Source organism: Brassica napus, chromosome A1, assembly GCF_020379485.1.
Source record: "Brassica napus cultivar Da-Ae chromosome A1, Da-Ae, whole genome shotgun sequence".
Taxonomy (NCBI): Eukaryota; Viridiplantae; Streptophyta; class Magnoliopsida; order Brassicales; family Brassicaceae; genus Brassica; species Brassica napus.
The window spans coordinates 10005277-10029457 of NC_063434.1; the positions used below are offsets into that span (position 1 = coordinate 10005277).

A 24181-nucleotide genomic window follows, 5' to 3' on the forward strand; every position below is an offset into this window, starting at 1 on the left:
AGATGATGGTGATGACCCATGTCAAGACCACTAGTCTGATCCTTCCCGGCCCAAAATTTGCAAAATTCACATATGTATCAATTTAACTAGAAGGTCAAGACAAGGAAACACATTTACCAGTCTACAAAATATTGTAAGCAATACTCGACTCAACAAATGCACAAAAAAATAGTTGAGTCAACAAATGTTTTATGCATCAGAAAAATAAAATTGATACAAACATAAAAAGAAAAAAGAGATTGTGTTAAAAGAAAGGTTGAAGATACACTTGGTGATCATATTCGTGTCTTGGTACTTTATTATAGTTTCTGCAAGATTTGCATGAAGCAAAATACTTGAGAAGCTCCAGTGATTGGATGTCTCTATTAGTTACAAAGATACCACAAACTAATGATATGTAAATAAAAATACAAACGAGAAGAATAAGAACATGGATTCGTCTACCTCTGATGATAACATTAGTTTTTAAGCAAGGGATTGAGTTTGAGGAAATAGATCTAGCGGCTGTAGTGGTGTTTTCTTATACTCATGTCAAAGACGTGACAAAAATAGTAGTTGTAAAACACTCGTGCCTAAATTTGAGGAGTTGCAACCAGTAATCCAGTATCCTCCCTCCCTAGAGAGTTTTTCTTAGTTGCTGCCTTCTGCTTTATTATATTTTGTTTTCTACCGCTAAGCTAGATGATATGGTTAACTAAACCGTGTGTGCATTTAATAAAGGAGGGGCTTCCACATCTATTTGATTATCTTCTTTGTCCGAAACCTTAAGTCCAAAACTTCCATTTTTGAGCTGCTTGAACCATTTCTTCTGCTTCGGTTGCTCAGCACTTATTGCAATGGCAACGTCATTAGGGAAGAGATCACATTTCACAAAAGCGTGCACCACCGTCAATACAAGGACACCTATCACCATCAGAGTTGCTGCTCCAGACATCACAATCGACAAGACCTGAGTTGCTAAACCGGTGACTTCGCCTGAGTATTTTATCGTCGCAGTGGCCACAGCCGTCATAGGAAACGTGTAAGCCCACCAAGCTAGCGAGAATCTGCCATTTCACAATAAAAAAAAAATCAGATTAGATTACATCTAATTTATTTGGTTTCTAGACTTAATTAGTTATAAATAACTTACTTGAATCCACGGAAAAAGTTGATCCGCACAACCTGAAAGAAGAACCACAACAAGTGAAGTGATTAACATTTCTTGTGTAGCAAGCAACTTTGCTTTGTTTTCACTACAACTTTGTTATTTGAAGAAGAAAATTACCAGAGAGAAGTACAAGAACAAGGAAATGAAGTAGTAAAAGCGGGAACCAAGATCGAAAGAGCCACAAAGCTGTGTCCAAGCCATGGAAGCGACAGCCGGTGCAGCAACAAAGAGGAAAAAGACAGGGTGGAGCTCTTTAGGTAATGTTTCGTTGGTGGGAAGTCTCTGATAGAGAGTCACAAACAAGACCAAATAATAAGCCAAACCAACGGCAAAGAAGAACATTGGTCCTTCTTCCAACCCCATTGATGCTCCAAGAAGTGCTCCGGCAAAGTTTCCAATAATGGCAAGGTGATTCGTAGGATTAGCAACTTTGGAGAGGCGTCTTTGTCCACCAGACATCCACTGTCCGTAAATCTTCATTTCAAGAAATAAGACCGGAGCCATCAAGAAGTACCAAAGCATAGAGGGAAGATTCGAGGTGATAGAATGTGGGATTCCAAGTGCTATGAAGAGGACTGATATGAGAGGAGCGAAGAAGAAGTTGACTCTGATTGGATGCTTGAACTCTCTGCGAACCGCCTGGAAGAAGAAGATGGTTTTGAAGAGGTAAGTAATGGAGACGGCGAGGAGGAGGACGAGAGAAATCCACCAAAGCACGTGGTTGACCACTTGCGTCAAGTGCAAGAATCTCTCAGCGTTTGTGGTTGCTAAGGTCTTCCACATGATCGCTTGACTGCTTACACCAAGACACATCCCGTACGATGTGATTGGAAAGCGTAGAAGAAACGGCCACGTTTTGTCCTCAGGCAAAACTATCTTCTCCTTCTCCTGTTCTTTCACCAATACAAAATATCATAAACTTCTTGAAGTAACTTTAAATCTCGGTGCATCCGTAAAAAATAATAATTTAGAATTAAGAAAAGTAACTTTAGTTAATAAAAATGGTTTCTTAAAAATATATCAGCTTTAAAGTACGAGTGTAAGGATTATAACTATTTCTTCACATAATATATAAATAAATTCTAAACGGATATTTGACTCAATATCTGTTTGATTTTTTCAAAGTTAATTCGTGTTTGTTAACATGAAGTAACAAGAAAATCAAGAACAAGGACAAGAATAATATACCTTGAGAGTTTCAAGTTCAGGACCTTGAAGAGCTTCAAAGAATCTATCAGCGGTTAGAGATTCAGTGATCTCTTTATCCTCCTCCTGCAACGAGCTGTCAATGGGTTTCCCACGTAAATTCGATATCTGACGTTCGAGCTTCCCTGACATGGTCCTGAATAGGTCATACCTCTTGTCGTGTGAGCTCCTAAAAGCTTCTTGGTCAAGAAACATGGATCCTCTAGGCATAGACTTGGAGTGAAACGTCATGTTCCTCGGTCCCATTCTTTTCTCTAATCGTGAGAATTCTCCACAACTCGATTGACGATGGTTGTCTAATAGATCTGGAGTTGCTGGAGAAACTGTAGAACTAGCCGATCGCGTATTATTCATCCTTTCTTTGATTTAGTACATAAACTGCACTCATAAAGATCATCCAAATACTTTACATTAAAAGATACATACTACTATACTATCTACTAGGTTACCTGTATTTAACATAAAAACCATATATACTTACAGAGAAAGTGATGGAAACAGAAGATGTTGATCTGATCAGCGTGAAGAACAGAGTAGTGATTAGATATAGGCAGGGGACAGTGGCTGCCCCCCATATATAAGTCAATTAAGTCCACCGAGAGACCATAATATACTGTATATGTGCGGTAGAACGGGATAGTTACGTAAAGATAAAGTGCTGTTCAGATAAAGTTTTATAGCTGTCGAAAGAAAGAAAGATAAAGTTTGATGTCTTTGCACTTTTGTTTGTATTCAAGCAGTTGTGTTTTGACTAGTAGTGCGTTGTCTACAGTCACTTTTATTGTCTTATTTGTTCTGTGCCCAGCTAAAAGGATCTTTCATTAAGCGGTGGGTTTTTGGTCTGAGATTTGTCCCATGCTATCACCAAAACAACCTATTAGTGCAACAATATAACGACGGTAAAGAGTATACAAGAACCTTCGCATAAAATATACAAACAATTTAGGTTAACAAATCCAGTGATAAATGTTCCTTGGAATGTGTGCTTGGACTCCAAAGTCAAATCGTCAACGAACGAAGTGGCTCTTTGCCCTCTCGGTTAGCCGCGTCTGTGTTTTCCACTATTATCCGTACATTCAAAATGAAGTCGAATATTCTATGTTTTTATTCATAAATATCTTTCCTATATTAAAAGAGAAGCATTAATTTTAATGCGTTCGTATTACCTTGGTCACGTGGCATTTCTAGTCATTTGAAAATCACGACGCTGACGATATATCGGTTTTGATATAGCTCTTAACAAAATGGCGACAAAATTTTTTCTATTTTGATTCAATTAATCACATACACGTTTTTGTGATTTAGCTCATGCCAATAACTTAAGAGTAAAGCAAAAAAAACTTTTCATTTTGAAACTTGAGCAGAAAAACTTGATCATCTAAAAAAGTTTAAAAAATAGTAAAATGTAGAAACTTTTCATCTTGAAGGTGAAAAGCGAATCAGAGAAACTTGAGCATCTCATCCACCAGATCACCTTCACAAAATATGTAGGTCCATGCCGTGCTTAAAAATGAGAAGGCATCCGCATATAGAGTCAAGAAGTTGGTCATCTATTTGAGAGAAGAACGGGACATGTACTTAGGAAAACATTGTGATTTTATGAAATGAAAAACAATCAAATCTTGTGAGAAGATAGTTGATGTATGTTCCCATCGGACAAGAGCGAGACAGAGATGGCGTTGGATCTCTCGGCAAAAATCTGTAGGTAAAGACAGAGATGGTGTTGGATCTCTCGGCGTAAATCTGTAGGTAAAGACGGATTCTTCGTCGACGCCTCTGGATGCAAGCCATTTGTATTGAATGAATCTACAAACATGTTCTTGAAGCTCTGGAGGTAGTTGACGATATCTCATCCATTCTTCAGTGTCTCGTCGCTTAACTCTCCATTCCTCAACTCTCACATGCAAAACATACTTTAAAAAAAAATGCAAAACGTACTTACATTTATGACTTTTACAAAATTTTGTATGCTTACTTTTAGAGTCTAAGTTTCAATTTTTTTTTATATATTTTGCAGTGTGTTAAGATTAACGCTTCTGTCAAAAAGGATCTGATGAATCAGTTTGATTCATTTCTTTCACAAGGCTGTTCCAAAATTCTCATCAACTTTTCACTCAATGATTCACTAATACACTGCCCATTTTTTAATTAATGTATGCTGGATTTGAAACCTACAACAACCCATTTGTATAAAATTAGTTTATGTATTTTCTTAATATCTTTTTGTAAACGATAACATAGAAATAAAAAGATACAAATCTCAATATCCATTAAAAAATTAAATTGTTTTACTGTATAAATTATATTAGATTTAGGGAATAAAAATAAAATAAAATAAATATAAATATTAAATATAAATTATATAAAAACTACTATTAATAAAATTTATATTATTAAACTTACTAAAAATAAATTTCTATGAGTATAAATATACAACTTTTTATATTATGTTTAGCATATATGAAAGTTCAAACAACACAAATAATATTAGATTATCTTATATAAAATACATAATTTTAAAATGTCACCAACATTGTTTATACAAACAACACAAATAATATTAGATCTCATTTTTCTTCAACTATTATTTAGATTTGATTTGATTTGCATTCGTTGAAAAGATTGTAAAATGAAACCATTGGTTCAACATCAAAACAGTCTCAAATGCATGTATCATGAAACCAAACAAATAATAATAATTTTGGTTTTATCACAAAAAATTAAAAACTTAACCGAAAAAAACAAAATAAATATGAACTTAGAATGGTAGTTATATTTTAAGAGACTAAAAACTGGAAAAAATGTAAAACCAAACATATATCCAGATTAAACATAACTAATATTTTTTATCTTAAAAAAATTTAATAATCTCAGTAATAGTAATAAAGTATAACTAGATTTTGACTCGCGCTTTAAAAGCGCAGGAGTATTTTGGTTTAGTTATATTTAGTGTTTTTTTTGTTTAATTGTAGTTCAGTTTTTTTTTTTTTTTGGTTTTTTGTTTAACATATATATAACAACCTTATGTTTGCAATTTAGATATATAATTATATTTTTTTGGAACTTTAATATATATATAACAACCTTATTTTTGCAATTTAGATATATAGTTTTATACTATCTTCTAGTGATAAGTTCCGCACATTTAAAGTTTTAAACAATAATTTTGCTGTAATGTGGAAAAATAAATAGATTAAAGGAGTTGTTATATATAACGAACCAAAATAACACCTCATAATTAATTCTCATAACTATAAAACCCAAAAGAGAGACAACGGAAAACATTATGAAATTTGATGAACAGAAAAAAAAATTAATTCTTAAACTCTTGCACTTTGACGGACATATTGTACTTCAACTTAGTTCCTTAAGAAAAGATTAGCATCAGTCCTCCTTCGACTCATAATCATTAAAAATCACAAAATGCGGCTGCAAAAAAAAATTTCGTTAGAACATTGGGAGCGTCACAATTAATTTTGAGTTATCACTATTATGATTGTTACATGTGGATCGAAGTGTTGAATTATTTCTGCATCGTCAATCACTAAATCAACAACATATGCTGCATTATGTTCTTGTTGACCATTACTTCCAATAGTGATCTTAAACTTATATGTAATATATTATTTTATTTTTATATTTTGAAAAATTTAAAGTATATATGAATTTTTAATTTTTAAAAATAATTTAAATGAGTTATTTGAATACGCAAACATCAAGACTGAACCTGACCCAAAATTTATAAATATCATAATAAAATTGAAATCTTTAACCCCGTAAAACCCAATACCCAAATAGATCCGGATTAAATTTGAATGGATACCCGAACATCCACCTCTAATGTTTTGGCTTGTCTAATAACAATGAGATGATATCTATAGAAAAATAAAAAGATTTAGTTAGTTAATGTATATAGCATCTTAACAAATCGAATATAGCAATAATGTGTATCTCGAATTAAATTATTTGGCCATAGCAATTTCCCTTTTTATTTATTTATTTTATTTTTTAAAAATTCAGTGGCATGACATTGTAATTATATGGAAAATTAAGGCATAATCCTAATAGGGATTTTGCTATAGATATAGTTTGTGCTTAGGATTTTCTTGCCTTGTTCGGAGTACATTAATCGGTTATGTGTTACAATAATGTTGGGCTTACAAATCATCTATATATTAATTGATGATCATTTAAAAAGTTGTAACCTTAATTTTTGTTTTAATTAAAAAGATACACTGCTTAGGTGTCACTCAATTAAGATGTCAATTTAGCTTATGTGGCAGCTTAAGAATCAATTAAAAAATGTTGGTCCAAATTCAATTACTAGAGAACATTATATTAACCCAAAATATAAGAAACATATATTATTTCCTTAAATAAAAGCTACAGAATTACCTAATATGATTAACATATATATGACAATTAATGACTATGAATAATAAAGATTTGATAACAATTTTTGCATCTTTCTTCATTTTTTTAATTTTATATTATTAAACAATCACATTAACCATATAATAAAAAATTAAATTTTTTCTTATATTTTATATTCTGATTTTTTTTAAATGATTTTAAATTACAAAAATGAGGAAACCTTATATGTTATAAAAAATTTAAAACGACTTTAAATTACAAAAATGAAGAAACCTTATATGTTATATATTTTTCTTATATGTTATATTTTGAATTTTTTTTAAACGACTTTATATTACAAAAATATAAGTTTTCCTTAAGCATACGACTAAAAGCATTAAAATGACATGTATCAAATCGATGGTTGATCTGAAACCTTTCAAAACCATATGGAAGATAAAAGTCAAAATAATTCAACTGTGGAAACATTATTGTTCATTTTTTCAAGAATGTGTTCGGTGAAAAAAAAAGGTTTTTATGTCATAATTTGCTTAATGTCCAATCCGATCAATCCATGATATATTAATTATAGTTTAGTTCCACAATTTTTAATAAAAATTGATCCGGTCCATCGGAAAGAAAATAACAACAAAAAATATTGTATATGTATAGATAAAATGATCAAATATATAAAAAAATTATCGATAATATATACAAATAAACTCACCATGCGCAAGACGCATATCTTATCTTAGTACTAATTAATCATGGAACACTAATGTGCCTTTCAAATACTATTTTCTTAACAATTCAATATATCCTCCTAGTCTATTTTTATTAAAAACTTTCCAAATGGTTGATTTTACCGGCAAAAGGGTTAACGACCATAAGAGTTACTGCAAGCATTTCTATAGATAGAGGACGATCGTCCCACACCCATCAAGCCTATTTGTATTCTCCATCATCCACCACGTTCTTATTTACCACAAAAAACAAATCATCTACTACAAAAACTTGAGAGCAAAACTTGGCTATTTGAGAAAGGAAAAAAAAAAAGACAAAGACCACATGTTTTATTAGGGAATGCTTTTGAGTTTGAAAAGAGGATTTGTTTGGAATAAATGGAGCAGAAGAGCGTGTTGTTTTCAGCGTTAGGCGTTGGTGTTGGGCTAGGTCTCGGGCTAGCGTCAGGTCAAGGTTTAGGTAAATGGGCAAACGGCTCGGTTGCTGCAGAGGATGGGCTTACGGGAGAAAAGATCGAGCAAGAGTTGGCGAGGCAGATTGTTGATGGAAGAGAAAGTAGTGTCACTTTCGATGAGTTTCCTTATTTCCTAAGGTACATTAACATTGTTTGTAATTTGTTTAAAAATGTTGGAGCCAATATTATTCTACTGATGATGTTTTATATTTGATGTTGCAGCGAGAAAACTCGGCTTTTATTGACAAGTGCAGCTTATGTTCACCTAAAGCAGTTCGATATCTCCAAGCACACACGTAATCTTGCACCTGCGAGTAAGGCTATTCTTCTATCTGGACCTGCTGGTAAACATCTCTCGTACTTTTTGTGTTCCAACCTTTTGTCTCCATGATATTATCCAGATCTAGTGTAACTTTGGTCTTGTCTCTCTTTTCCTGCAGAATTCTATCAGCAAATGCTTGCAAAAGCATTGGCTCATTATTTTGAATCAAAACTATTGCTACTAGATGTAACCGACTTCTCTATTAAGGTGATAACTGTTGCATATAGTTTTAGTTATTTCCAACAAAAGAGTAGTTTCTTAGCTTTTATCTTTCTTGCTCGTTGATACAGATGCAAAGCAAGTACGGATGCATCAAGAAGGAACCTGTACGTTACTTTGTGATCATATGCTTTGTAGCTTAACTTTGTCTTTTGTACAGACGGTGATTGTGTTTTTTTTTTCATTCCTATTGTTTGCTAGTGTCACAAGAGGTCTATTTCTGAGATGACATTGGACAAAATGTCTAATTTGATGGAGTCTTTCTCCATGCTCACCCAAAGGGAAGAAACAAGAGGTACATTACATTAAAAATCCTTGGCCTTAAAATTGCTTTTCCCCCTAATAAACCTCAAGTGTAAGCACTATTGACTTGTTGTAAATGGTAGGGACATTGCGTAGGCTCACTAGTGGTAACGATCTTACCTCAAGGTACATTTTCCTTCTTCTTTTTTCCTTCTTGATGTAGCTTGAAAATCTCTTGGACGCTTTTAATAAAAGCTGGAAGAGATAGCTTTATATGTTTTATGTAAGCTCACTAGTTCCTTTGAAGTACCAGGGGCTTTGAAGGCTCAAGTCATCCTAATCGCCTGAAGCGAAATGCTTCTGCTGCTTCTGATATCAGTAGCATATCTTCCCGTTCTGCAAGTTCTGTTTCAGGTGTGGAACCATTTTCTTCTTTCCTTTCTTACGTTAAACTAGTCCTAACTACTCTTAAAATCTTATACCTCTCGTTCTTTTTTGGCTTTTAACACCTTTCTAGCTTCAAGCAAACGCAGTACAAACTTGTGCTTTGATGAGAAACTTTTCCTTCAGTCACTTTACAAGGTCTTGGTTTCGGTTTCTGAAACCAATCCCATAATAATATACCTAAGGGACGTTGAGAAGCTTATTCAATCAGAAAGGTTCTACAAGTTGTTCCAGAGGCTCTTGACTAAGCTTTCTGGTCCTGTTTTACTTCTCGGCTCAAGACTATTAGAACCTGAAGATGACTGCCAAGAAGTAGGAGAAGGCATTTCTGCTTTGTTTCCTTACAACATCGAGATCAGACCCCCAGAGGATGAATCTCAACTCATGAGCTGGAAAACTAGATTCGAAGACGACATGAAACTGATTCAGTTTCAGGACAACAAGAACCACATAGCTGAGGTTCTTGCGGCTAATGATCTCGAATGTGATGACTTAGGTTCCATATGCCATGCGGATACAATGTTCCTAAGCAGCCACATTGAGGAGATTGTTGTTTCTGCAATCTCTTACCATCTGATGAACAATAAAGAACCTGAATACAAAAACGGGAGGCTTGTAATATCTTCCAACAGGTACTAAGAATAATAATGATCTCTTCTGGGCTTGCGGTTTCAGTTTATTCGGTTATTTTCGGTTTCGGTTTATTCGGTCCGGCCACAGTCCCACCGAAAAAATCGGTTCGTTTGGTTTTCAGTTAATTTGGTATTTATTTTATTGCCAAAAATAACCGACTTTTTTGGTTTCGGTTAGAATTGGATATGATTTTCTAAAAAAAATACGAAATTTTTTGTTAAATTCGGTTACTTCGGTTTGATTATTTTTATTTTAAAAAAATCAAAAACCAAATCACTTTTCAAAATCCTACCGAACCAAACTGAACTCCAAACCGAAACCGAAAGTTTCGGTTCAGTTTGGCTGTTCAGTTCGGACAAAATCCACAGGCCTAATCACACAACAATTTTTACACCTTCTAATTACACGGTTCTGCACCAGCTTGTCCCATGGACTGAGTATATTCCAGGAAGGTAGCAAATACCCTGAGAATTCCTTGAAGCTGGACAGAAACACTGACTCCAAGGTATTCACAGTTCTGACCATATGCTTTTGAAATCTCAAAGTTACTGAAATGTTACTGACTCTGGTGCAGGGAGAAGAAAGTGAAGAGATAGTAAAGAGTGAGTCCAAATCTGAGACAGTTCCTGCAAACAAAGATGATTTGGAAAGCTCTATCCCTGCAGCAAAGAATGAATGTCCCCTACCACCAAAAGCACCTGTAAATGTAAAACTAAAAACATACTAATTCAACATTCATATCTCAAATGTATTTGCCTTACCTTACAGGCTTTGATTATGTAGGAGGTGGCTCCTGATAATGAATTTGAGAAGCGGATAAGACCAGAGGTTATCCCAGCAAATGAGATTGGTGTGACCTTTGCTGATATAGGTTCACTAGATGAAACAAAAGAATCACTCCAAGAGCTTGTCATGCTTCCTCTACGTAGGCCTGACCTGTTCAAAGGTGGTCTCCTCAAACCCTGCAGGGGTATCCTCCTCTTTGGACCACCTGGTACTGGTAAAACTATGATGGCAAAGGCCATTGCCAACGAAGCTGGAGCTAGTTTCATAAACGTCTCCATGTCCACAATCACTTCAAAATGGTTTGGAGAAGATGAGAAGAATGTGAGAGCTTTGTTCACACTTGCAGCTAAAGTGTCTCCAACTATAATATTTGTGGATGAAGTGGATAGCATGCTGGGGCAAAGGACTAGAGCTGGAGAGCATGAGGCTATGAGGAAGATTAAAAATGAGTTCATGACACATTGGGATGGGCTTCTGTCTAATTCAGGTGATAGGATTCTTGTCCTTGCTGCAACTAACAGACCGTTTGATCTAGATGAAGCAATCATTAGGAGGTTTGAGAGAAGGTAAGGGGGCATCATACTCATTTAAACGCTTAGCTGGAGTTTTACTAACTTTTGTTTTGTTTGGGAGGCAGAATCATGGTTGGTCTTCCATCGGTGGAGAGCAGGGAGAAGATCTTGAGAACCTTATTGTCAAAAGAGAAAACAGAGAATCTTGATTTCCATGAGCTTGCGCAGATGACAGATGGCTATAGTGGAAGTGATCTCAAGGTTTGTCTCGCTTTACATACACCTGAATCTTCTCTTTATGGACTCATTATTGTGATTGTTATGCAAACAGAACTTCTGCACAACAGCTGCATATAGACCTGTAAGGGAGTTGATAAAGCAGGAGTGCTTGAAAGACCAGGAGAGGAAGAAGAGAGAGGAACCAGAGAAGAGTAGTGAAGAGGGTTCTGATGCAAAAGAAGAAGCATCTGAGGAGAGAGTCATAACGCTGAGAGCTTTGAGCATGGAAGACATGAGAGTAGCTAAAAGCCAAGTAAGTTTAAGACACTTAGTTGTGTTTGGTGACCTTGTGCAGAAAAAGAAAGCTAATTGATTTGCATTTTGCAGGTTGCTGCTAGCTTTGCAGCAGAAGGAGCAGGGATGAATGAACTGAAGCAGTGGAATGATTTGTATGGAGAAGGAGGCTCCAGGAAGAAGGAACAGCTCTCTTACTTCCTTTAATAGCTCTAACCCCACTCCTCTCTACATCTTCAACAAAGTTTTCATCTCTATGTGTCTGATATTTCATTAATTAGTATTATCTTATTAAACATAACTTTGTAAATAAAACACATGTACAGTTAATTTATCCCTTCTTATCTTATTAATATAAAGTTTAACTGTTTATGTCTTGCTGAATGCTCTCGCCAAAGATTACATGAAACAACATTTATGAAACTCAACAAAACATAGTCTAAGATTTTTTGTTTACTGTGGGAGATTCTGTGTTGATGAAGTGAATAGATGCAGAACCGCAGACAATAATTCTGCAAAGCCTGATTCTTGGATGTCCAGAGAAAGTAACCGCAATGCGTTACATTCCCAACTCCTCCAATGACACTGATATCAAAAATTCAAACTTTCTTGTAAAGCTCGCGCACCCCAACCATCAAGTCTCATTCCTGGTTTAGGGTGGTTCTTGCTGCCACCAAATCATAAGAAGCCATTCCATTTTTACAAAACTCCAGTTGCTGCTGCTGCTGCTCCCACCACTTCTTCTTATGGAATCCCTAGTAGTTTTTCCCCAAACTCTGGATACGAAGCTTCCGGTCCGAGCTCAAGAGAAGATCAAGTTCCACCAGTGCCACAACCATGACTTCAAAACTGTCACCAAATAAGCATTTGCTAGATGCAAAAGAGTCTGTAACAAGTCTACCAGTCATATCTTTGTTATCCCTCTCTATAAAAAGATATAATGTATTGGATAGATCACGAGCATTTGAGTATATGCTATTAAAAAGATATAACAGCAACCAAAAATGTATTACAGACAAGAACAGTTAGCGTTTGGTCTGATCAATTAGCTGCAAAAAAAAAGACAACATCCCGAAGCTCATAAAACAATGCGATTAAGACAAAAGGAAATGCCTTCCGTGTCCAAACCAAACCGATGTAAGTTTCTGGGGCCCAGTACCTTGAAGATGATGAAACAAAGGAAGCAGAAGAATATAAAGATGAAAAGATAGTCAACCAACAGGAAAAGCTTCGTGGATCCATGGTTTCTCTTTTTCATCTTCATCTTCCTCTTTTCCTCCTCCTCGTCGTCAATGAGCTCGATCCTCGCCATTGTCTCCGAGATTGACTGATCTTCTTCTTCTCCGCGACTTTTCTGTGAGATACAAAAAAAGTTGCTTGGAAACAAGAACCATCAAAACTCATCAAGATCGGTCAAAGTTGCTTGGAAACCAAAGCCCAAAAGTTAGGTAGAAAGAGACCAAAGCCGCTTCTCATTACACTCTCTCTCTCTGATGAAACATTTGCCATCCAATTTTTTAAAAATTTATTCAAAATATTATAATTGTTTTGATAAGGCCATGGTGACCTGGTTTGGGTCAAGAAGCTGAAAAAAGCGGGGAAAAAGCTCTGCAGTCCTCTGTTTTTCTTTTAAGCAAGCTTTATATTTCAAAATACTAAATCACATGTTACACATGTTGTAAAAAAAGTTTTTTTTTCTTAAATAAATTTAACACTATGTGATTTTTCCGTGCTCATCCACAGGTATAAATGTTTTTAAAGTAAATATATTATAATAATTGATTGCTATTTACTTTTAATTTTAAATTAATTTATAATTTGTATGTATCATTTATATTTATAATATTATATTACTTTAATAATACATATGATTTTATATATGTTATATTTAATCGGTTTTGTTGTTTTTACAATCAATTTAGTTATCATTTGCGTAATTTGGATTGCATCTTTGAATTCAACTATAATATTTTTTATTCTAAATATATTATAATTTTGATTAATTTCTTATTTGCATTTAGGTGGTTATTGTCTTAAATATATAAATATATTTTATGAAGATTATGTATAACTTCAAATATTTTGTGCTTAGACTAAAAAAATTAAAATAAACTAAAGTGTCTGATTCCAATTTACATAAATTAATATAATGATAATATTCTGAAATCTCATGCATATATATATATATATATAAATTTTAGAAAAGAACTAAGTTGTAACAGTTGTTTACTACTTTATTTTCATTTTAATATGTTTTGAGTTGTTCTATGATTTATATTTATAAAATAAATTATTATTCTTATAAAATTATATATTCTTATTATAGTTAAATCTATGATTTTAGATATAAGTTAGATTAGTCGAATCACTCATATTGTGAGTATATTGAGTTACTATTATTCTTTCAAATTCAAATGATATATTTTTATTTTTTATTATAATCAAGTCAAATCAAATCAATTTTATTTATCGTTTAAACGTGCATGTATTTTCATAATATTTATCAAATTATATATTGATGTTTTTAAAAATATATTATAAAATGAAGTAATGCTCAATAGGAAGTTACATACATAAGTAGGTGATACATTTCTGGAAGCTCATGAACACATATTAATATTTAAAATAATTAAAATATTCTATAAATTCTAAATAAATTTATGCCTTTGATTTATTGAATGGAAACTAAAATTTATTTAAAATAATATTAAAAATGAGAATTCAGATTTGCTTTGGTATTTTGATTATGGTTATATTAAGTTCCACAAACATAAAATTTAATATTAAGAAAAAAAATAACTTTAATAATAATAAAATATAATATATCTATTTTGCAACTATTTGATTTTTTTTTTTTTTTAATATCTCTTAAAAATAAGCAGTACACAAAATTGTGATTTTATTTGAAAATAATATTATATAAGTAAAATTATGTTTGAAAATAATATTTGATAAAATTATATTTTATTTGAAAATACTTCTATTTGTTTGAATTTTTTTTGTACTGTTTAAAATTATTTTTTGAAAGAAATGTTTTTTCTTTTTCTAATATCAAGATTATCTGTGTAATTTTTTTTAATAAAAGCACATTATATACAAATTTATGTTTTTCATCTAAGAAAATATAGATATAGATAAAGTGTTTTATTACTTCAAAACTATATTTTTTGTTATTTAAAAATATTTTTTAAATGTAATATTACTATTTTTTGAACTTTCCTTTTTTTTTTGAAATGATATTATATATACATATATTTTCGTTTTCAATTTTTTTTTAACTTTATAAAAAATTTCCTTTTTATTATATGTATATGTTTTTGGAAAAATTTTAAAAGAAAACTAAAAAAAAAATAGTATTTAATATTTTTAATTCATTAAGGGTATCTGCGTAATCAACCATCGTGAGAGTTAATATGAGAGCAACACATAGAAAACTGACTTTATATATATATATATAAATTTTAGAAAAGAACTAAGTTGTAACAGTTGTTTACTACTTTATTTTCATTTTAATATGTTTTGAGTTGTTCTATGATTTATATTTATAAAATAAATTATTATTCTTATAAAATTATATATTCTTATTATAGTTAAATCTATGATTTTAGATATAAGTTAGATTAGTCGAATCACTCATATTGTGAGTATATTGAGTTACTATTATTCTTTCAAATTCAAATGATATATTTTTATTTTTTATTATAATCAAGTCAAATCAAATCAATTTTATTTATCGTTTAAACGTGCATGTATTTTCATAATATTTATCAAATTATATATTGATGTTTTTAAAAATATATTATAAAATGAAGTAATGCTCAATAGGAAGTTACATACATAAGTAGGTGATACATTTCTGGAAGCTCATGAACACATATTAATATTTAAAATAATTAAAATATTCTATAAATTCTAAATAACTTTATGCCTTTGATTTATTGAATGGAAACTAAAATTTATTTAAAATAATATTAAAAATGAGAATTCAGATTTGCTTTGGTATTTTGATTATGGTTATATTAAGTTCCACAAACATAAAATTTAAAAGAAAATTTAATATTAAGAAAAAAAATAACTTTAATAATAATAAAATATAATATATCTATTTTGCAACTATTTGATTTTTGTTTTTTTTAATATCTCTTAAAAATAAGCAGTACACAAAATTGTGATTTTATTTGAAAATAATATTATATAAGTAAAATTATGTTTGAAAATAATATTTGATAAAATAATATTTTATTTGAAAATACTTCTATTTGTTTGAATTTTTTTTGTACTGTTTAAAATTATTTTTTGAAAGAAATGTTTTTTTTTTCTAATATCAAGATTATCTGTGTAATTTTTTTAAATAAAAGCACATTATATACAAATTTATGTTTTTCATCTAAGAAAATATAGATATAGATAAAGTGTTTTATTACTTCAAAACTATATTTTTTGTTATTTAAAAATATTTTTTAAATGTAATATTACTATTTTGTGAACTTTCCTTTTTTTTTGAAATGATATTATATATACATATATTTTCGTTTTCAATTTTTTTTTAACTTTATAAAAAATTTCCTTTTTTATTATATGTATATGTTTTTGGAAAATTTTTAAAAGAAAACTAAAAAAAAATAGTATTTAATATTTTTAATTCATTAAGGGTATCTGCGTAATCAACCATCGTGAGAGTTAATATGAGAGCGACACATAGAAAACTGACTTCTCAAATAATATTATAGAGATTCTTCAAGAAAAAAAAAAGAAGATAATGGTTTCCATATTTCGTAATTTATATGTAATTAAAAATATTTTGTAGTCTATTATTTTGTAATTGGCAAAATAATTTTTAGTTTATATTTTTTTTACTGTTTAAATAATTTTTAAAAAAACTAGTTTTCTGATAGTTGTGCTCCCTACAACTTTAAGTATTTTTAGACAGGGTAAGCATATTATAATTATTGAACTTTTTATATTAAACCTAACCTAAAAATATTTTATGGTCACTTAAAACTCAGATCCTTCGATTTACGATTATGCCAGATGTTGCGAGCGAGCATTTCAGCCTTTCGGCTCCAAGTATGGAACATTCCGATGACGGGCTCGAGAGGGTTGCTGGTTATCGGGATGAGCCACCAGAGCTGCCATCACGTGAGTCTCCCATTTCTTCTGATCCGGAGACGACGAGGAAGAAGGCTGCTCTTGTTGATGCTGTGGATCCGCTGTTTCTAATGGTTTGGGATGTAGGAAGAGGGAGAGGGGTATGTTTTCATTAGAATGGAAACAAGAATTGGTATGTTTTTTATAAGGTACAACCGTACAAGACGATACAAAGTTACAAACAGCTCCTTTTCTTTATTATTATTATTATTTTTTGGCGTAAACCATTTTTTTTTCCGTCAATAGATTTTAGATTAATGGGTCTAAAAGTCCTAATTAAAGACATACATAAGCCCATAAAACCTGGGCCAAAAACATTAAACTTCTGGGCCTAAAGCCCACCAACTAGAAACCCTAACACCCACTAGGCTTCGTCGCCGCGCGGACACACGCTACGGCATCGATGACGCTCTCACTTCGAATCAACACCGGGAACCAACCGTCGGTTCACCCGGATCACCAGAGTTCACTGACTCCACACCATCACCACCGCCAACCGTCTTCGACAGAAGTGAGCCCAAATTCGGAGAGTATCACTCGACGAATCGAGATCTCATCCGTCGCCATTCGTCGCAATCACCGAGAGGAAGACTTTTGCGGGAACCGTCACCTTTAACCTTGGTCGAGCTTCGATCGTCCTCCGACGTCGTCACCACCCATCCACACCAACCAACGTCAACAACACTAGTAGGAAAGAAAACCAACTAAACCCTAAAAAATTAAACGAGGGAACTAACCGACGGCGAGGCAAAGCAAGGAGCACCTTCACCCCCCATAATCTAGACCGACGACGGCAGAGCTAAACGTAGCCTCCACCTCGCGGGGACCTGAACCGGCGTCGACAGAGCTGATGGAGCCTCCGCCTCCCGGAGACAACCAATCAAATTATAACTATTTTTAAAAACTTAACCTATTAAAGAAACAAAATCAAAAGTATGGCTTCTGAATTAATATATAGTACGATTTATCTCTTAATTTAAAACTAAAGATAAATTTGTTTAAGGTAAACATAAAAACATGTATTAGGAAAATAGTAGTTTAACCAATTTTTCTCATAATTTGTTCCAAATCACACTTTCTCACTCATTTTTTTAATTTAGTGTTTAACACAAAACTCAAATAGGTTAAGCAAATAAATTTTTCCTTAAATTATCTCTGGTCATCACACTATTTTATCAAACACTAACTCATTCAACCAAATGTTTTTAATTAAAACTAATCATAGTTTACATATCTTTTAAAAATTATTGTTTTAATTTATTTTAATTTAAATTAAAACATACCTATATTAATTAAATTTGATTAACTAATAAGAAAAAATAATATTTCAACTTTTAAATAATCAAATGTTGTTATTTTGGCATATATACTTAATATTAATGTAAAATCCAATATTATTTGAAATAAATTGTTTTTATTTGTATAAATTTTGTTAAAATTTTATTATCATACATTTTAAAAGTTTATTATAGCGTAAAATACATCGCATTAAGTTTTAAATAATTTTTTTTACTTTCAATTTATATTATATTTTCCATCTTTGACTTTAACAATTGTAGAGCTGGTCATTTTTATTGAACTTCCTTACAAAATTTATCATAACATTTTAAAAACACATAAAACTAATAGTTCACATTTATAGTAACACAAAAAAATACATGTACCTCGACAAACAAATAAAAATTAAATATATAAAAATATAAAAATACCAGAACACAACAAACATGTTTTATTATTCTTCCCTCTTGTTCTTTTATTTATGTCTGATTTTTTCTTTCTTATTAAAAGTAAGCATGCTAATTTTATTATTATCCAAGCTATATGAATTATATTAATAGAGTATGAACTCTAGAAAAATCCTGTGAAAAATACTTTGGTTAATATAATTAAATGACTTACCATATATAAATGAATTACCAAATAATATAATTTTAAATGACTTACCATATAATAACGTTAACTCATGTTTATATTAATAGATGAATTAAATAAAAAATTTCTTGATTAATATACATTTAAATAACTTACAAAATAATTTTTATGTTTTAAAATATAAGACATTTTAATCATTTCTAAAAGTGACAATGCGTATATGATATCATATTGTCATTGGAAAATGATTTAAAATTTTTAGAATTATATATTTGACTGTTTTGCATTCATTTGGCACATTTTATACTATATATATAGTGGATGAGTGAATTTGATTAATGTTATTAAGTTTAGATTAATTAGTTTTCTAAAATATATGATTTATTTTATTCACTACTAACATAAACATAATAAAAACCGTTTTACAATTGTTTTGATAGTATCATATGTATTTATATGTATCTTATCAATTTATATAATGTAATCTAGATATTTAATTATTTCTATAAGCAACTTATATTAATTCATCTATATTTAAGATGTTTAATTGTATGTTTAGAAACATAGATTAGATTAGATAATTCTATGAATAGTTTTCGTTTAAAAACTTTAATTAAATAAATAAAAAATAAAAATCATAAACTAATCAAATTATAACAATTAATTAGAAAGTTCTTTTATAAGCGACATGTCAGCATAAATCACTAAAGTGACTTCTCAGTTAATATATAGGAGGATTATTTCTACATCCTCTTGTTTGTATCTTTCAACTGGAAAGTGTAACCTCTTCAAACATAATTATTTTCTTTTTACTATAAATAATAGTACATGCAATTGAAAAGGAATTGCTTTATTAAAAACAACAACTCCTTTTTAATTTGTTATAAGAAAAAGATAGCGTAATCATACACTCGAACAAAATAACGTGGACGTGCTAGTTTTCCTTTTTCTACCACAAACATTTACCCTTCTCAATTTGCTTGTAATTGGGGTTAAACATCTTTTTTGTTGTGTTATATATAATTATATATGTTCAAGGCGTTAAACATCTTTTTTGTTGTGTTATATATAATTATATATGTTCAAGGCACTATTGTCATTTTACATGGTTTCGGCTAAGTCCAATAAGGTTTGCAATTGCGAAGGCGGGTCCGTTCAGGGCAGTCACGGCTTAAGCGGTGATGATGAGGTCAGCTTATGTTATGCTGACAGTTAGATCGTCCTCTGCGTTTGCACGTATACATGCATACCTCCTTTTGAGATCCTAATATCAAAAAACAAAATCCACCAATAGTTTACTTAGGATGAGTTACGTGAAGATATTTGTGTGAGAAACCATGTGGACTCGTCTGGTGGTTATGAGAGGGGGACAAAAGGATCCGTAAGCCTCTGGTTTTGAAGTACTTTGGACAAGGCGTCTTGAACTACGATGATGTTTTCTATAATGTTCAGCACGTTACATGCAATCTCAAAGATGGGTTGTTTGTTACATGTTGGACAACTTTCTGTCTTGTAAGGGCATCATTAATTCCGGTCTCTTAACCGAAACTAATTAAACGTGGAATTGGAATGATGACTATCTTTTCCTAATCCTATATATATTCATAAACAATGAATTCCACGTTTGCAGGAAATTTGTGCAGATGATAATATAATTAAACAAAAGTTGACCACAATTCCGAAACAGAGCAAAGAATCTGATAAGACATAAGAATGATTTATTTGCTAAAAAAAAAGACATAAGAAAATAAATGATAGTAAAAAAAAGACATAAGAATGATTCTTGACTTTTTTTCAGACGAAAACAATGATTATCGGAAAGATAAGGGTCTAAAATGAAAATATATAGGATTAGGAAGAGACAATCATCATCAATAACACGCGCGGGGTCGGTTTTTGGAATCAAAACGGTAATTAATATTTTACAAATTTTTAACACTTCACATTTTTTTCTTCTTCTTTTAAAAATGGCAGCTATATAATTAAATGAAAAATTAGGCAAAGAAATGAAATGATAGTAAAATAATAACGTTGAAAAAAGATTTAGACCGTTGAAACCAAAGACCTTCTTCTTCTTCTTCTTTTAGGGTTTAATTTCGAGGTTGAGTTGGGGATTAAGGTTTACAGATGTTCTGAAAATTTTGCGTTTTTATTTCCTTTTCTTTTGGAGAGATTCGCAGAGCAAGCTCTTGTGACAACAAAGTACTCTGTTCCATCGAATCAACTAACAAGTTTCATCTCTTTCTTTTTCACAATCTTTGATTAGGATTTAATTTTTAGGTGGATTTGGGGTTTAAGGTTTATAAATATACTGAAAGTTTTGCTTATTTTTTCTTATTCTTTTCAGGTTGATGTCTGAAAAAATGCCAGATAAATGTATTGAAAAAATGTCTCTGCCACAAGACTTGTTGGAACCTGTTCTTGTTAAACTACCCGCTAGTTCTTTGATACGACAGTTGGCAGTCAGTCCATATAAACTGAGAATGATGTCAGATATAGCCGCAGCCTACCATAGCGACTTGATGATCTTCACAGGTGATCATGATATACCGAAAGTCTTGCTTAGAAGTTGTTTTATGCTGAACTTAGAAAATATATGTTTTTCTTTATAGTTTCAAATATGCAGAGTAGGAGTAGTAATTAAGAAGATATAAAACACTTAACAATAACTTTTGAAATTGAATAAAAGAAAAAATATCATCATTAAAGACATTTGCATCTTGTAAAGCATGTTAAACAATTTGAAGGACATCTATGAGCAAGTCTTGTGCATTCCATTTCCCTCCAAATTCTTTTATTTCATTGCTCAGTTACATTTAAAGTTTATCTAAACTGAAAACACACAAACAATTGTAACAATTTAAATCATGAAAAATATAGATAGAAACTAAAACTAAAATATGTTAAATTTCTCTATTAGCAATTAGTAGATGATTGAACCTATTATAGTATAAAGTTTTATCTTTATTAATTTAGACTTAGGAAGATAATATTTGTACATGTGAAAAGAGATTATACATTTTTATTGACTCTACATAAGAAGTTACCATATGTTCGGTAAGTTTCTCATGATCGATGACTCGGATTATGCTATTTGTACCTACCTCAAGTATGTAATGCTTATCTCATTCGAATGCATAACTGATATCTTAAAATGATTTATTGTTTTAATAGAAACACAGTAATATGAGGAAATTTAGAAACTTATAACATAAATTAAATGACAATATAAAATAAATTGTATACCTTATCATCAAAATAAAATTCAGGGAGCTTTGTATCATCATAATCCAATTAATAAGAACTAACCTCTAAACAAACAAAATAGATATACCAAAACCAAAAATTCATCTCCCCCTTGTTTTCACTAGCTCACGTTTTTTTTCATCTTAAAACCTTTAAGAAGTAAACAAAGAAAAAAAGAACCCTAATCCCTCCTTATTGATGGATTGCACACTCTTTTATGGTTGTTCCTCTTAGTCGATATTCTTTTTCAATTAAAGAGAGTGATAATCAAAAGATATCACAGTGAGGAAACAGTTTTTGATTACATGCTGGATTTGAATAAATCGAATTTTGTTTGAAGTTTTTTCATACCAAGGCATTTTCTATTGATAACTTCCATTACAAGAAATAAGAGTGGGTCAATTATATCCTAAATACCAAATAAAACAGTTGACTAAAAAAAGTACCAAATAAAAAAGATTAAGATATCATGGTAGTATATGATCAAGAACAAACTACCATGATATCCATCCAAGTACCAACCAGATGTAACATTGCGTATATCTCTCGGAGTCAAAATGTGTGTTTGTCATGAGCTATGAACCTATGCGGTGTTCCATTAGATTGAACTATATTGTGTCCTGCTGTTTTCTTTACTCCTTTTTGTTGGAATTCGGTTTTGACAAAGTGGTGTTGACCATTTTTCCGATGAGTTTTTGACGGAGACGTCTGTCGGAAAAACAGGAATTTGGGCACGATGTAATCGTCACCGTGAACACTATGAATTAGTGTATTTACTTGTCAAAATCGGAGTTGTGTTGAATGAGAAATAGATGTCCAAAGTGAGTTATTTGCAAAGCTTGTAAAGTTTTAAATTTGATTTAAGTATAAAACATTTAGCAAATTGATCACTTTGGATGTATTGGTTTGAATTTGTGATTGATTTTGTTAGTTGGACAATATGTCAATTAACTTAATCTTTCTAATTTTATTTATGATGATTTTTATGTTTTATTTGAACATAAAAATGCAAACCCATATAAAGTATTGTTGGCATTGATTTGTTCACGGAAGCACGGACCGGCTAATCTAGTCGACACTATGAATACTGTTCAACAGAACATTTTCACTACGATCGTGGAGCGTTTCTGGATTCCAAACCTTAAGCTGATCATGCGAACTATGGAGGTAAAGTTAACCACAGTTGCCGCGACAAGACTCATATGTGAGACTCCAGCCCTTCTCAATCCAGCAGCTTCTAAGATATGGGGTGATATGGTGAATAGTATAGTGACTCTTGTTTCAAGGCCTGAGCAGGAAAGTGCCATTGATGAACCTGAGATGCCAGAAATATCAGCTGCCTTTGTGAATCTGCCGTTGTGAATCTTCACAATGTTCGGAGAAGAGAAGTGGATCCTCTCGAAGACATTAGAGATCCAAAGCAGTTCTTCGTGACTTCTCTGGCCATGCTTTCTGCTTCTCATCCTGGTAGATAGATACCCTTTGGTTATTCGTTATAATCTCGAAAAAGCAAATCAAGATGCATTGATCCAGCTTTGCACTGCTTACAACTGTGTAATTGTTTGAAAGTAAGTGGGTTTACTGTACTTTGAGAATTTTTTTCGTAGTTCTCTTCTTGGCTATGGATTTGGTAATCAATCTTGATGTGATGCGACTGTAACAGGAGAGGTTGGTGTGCGGAGAAAAGAGGAGGAAATACACAACAACGTTGCATTGCGTCTGCGAAGAAAAGTGCTAGTAAAATCATGTTTTCGTTTTGTCTTAGTTCGGGAGTTTCATATCATTTGGAGTCAGAGAGCTTCATTCATGCATGTTTGGTTTTGAAGTTTTCTTCATGGGGTGAGTTGTTTTTTTTTAATCTCTTGTATAGTGTTGCAATTTACAATGTGTTTATTTATTACTAGGTGATTTTCTCATGCTCATACACGGATATAAATATGAGAAAAAGACTAGAATAGCACTAAACCAAGTTTATGTTCCCAAAGTAGCACTCAAGGCTCAAAGTCACAAAAATAGGTTTCATTAAAGAGGTAAATATATACTTATACCCCTTGGGTTAATTAATTCAAACCTTAGGGTTTAGAGTTAAGGGGTGGGGTTTTGGAATTAGGGTTTAAAATTTTATAAAAAAAAATACTAAAATAAAAAATAAAAATTTTAAAAACAGTTTCAAAAAGTATTTTTAAATTATAAAAAAAAAATTTGAAAAAAAAAAAATTAAAAAAAAAATTTGAAAAAAAAAATTATAAAAATTTCGAATCTGAAAACATATAATCTGAAACTATAAAAAAAAAAAAAATCTTTTTTTCTTTTTTTTTATTTTTATTTTATTTATT

The 24181-nt window shown here is 31.4% G+C and overlaps 2 protein-coding genes and 1 long non-coding RNA gene across 6 annotated transcripts; 1 reads left to right on the top strand and 2 right to left on the bottom strand.

Moving 5' to 3' along the window:
- Window positions 1–272: 272 nt before the first annotated feature.
- LOC106452714 (S-type anion channel SLAH2) lies at window positions 273–3001 on the bottom strand. Of its 4 annotated transcripts, none has more exons than XM_022717774.2 (5): window positions 2838–3001; window positions 2339–2739; window positions 1268–2038; window positions 1133–1164; window positions 273–1046 (listed from the first exon to the last, which is right to left on the bottom strand). In XM_022717774.2, exons 2-5 carry the CDS (start codon window positions 2708–2710, stop codon window positions 695–697), a joined length of 1527 nt encoding a protein of 508 aa, XP_022573495.1. In that variant the 5' UTR covers window positions 2711–2739; window positions 2838–3001; the 3' UTR covers window positions 273–694. The 4 variants fall into 4 exon arrangements, with proteins under 4 accessions (XP_022573495.1, XP_022573494.1, XP_013750341.1 ...); XM_022717773.2 differs by having other exon boundaries at window positions 2339–2760; XM_013894887.3 differs by having other exon boundaries at window positions 2339–2734; window positions 2838–3000.
- A 4660-nt stretch (window positions 3002–7661) lies between these two features.
- LOC106378286 lies at window positions 7662–11957 on the top strand. The gene is made up of 14 exons (XM_022717766.2): window positions 7662–8045; window positions 8130–8251; window positions 8348–8436; window positions 8520–8555; window positions 8650–8743; window positions 8835–8877; window positions 9005–9105; window positions 9209–9767; window positions 10189–10273; window positions 10343–10474; window positions 10552–11120; window positions 11192–11327; window positions 11398–11598; window positions 11673–11957. The coding sequence occupies exons 1-14, from the start codon at window positions 7831–7833 to the stop codon at window positions 11784–11786; spliced, it is 2496 nt and encodes an 831-aa protein (XP_022573487.1). The 5' UTR covers window positions 7662–7830; the 3' UTR covers window positions 11787–11957.
- Window positions 11901–23993, bottom strand: LOC125579220. The gene is made up of 3 exons (XR_007317217.1): window positions 23433–23993; window positions 16600–23309; window positions 11901–12933 (listed from the first exon to the last, which is right to left on the bottom strand). It is a non-coding gene; the product is annotated as an uncharacterized LOC125579220 (long non-coding RNA).
- Between the last annotated feature and the right edge of the window lie 188 nt (window positions 23994–24181).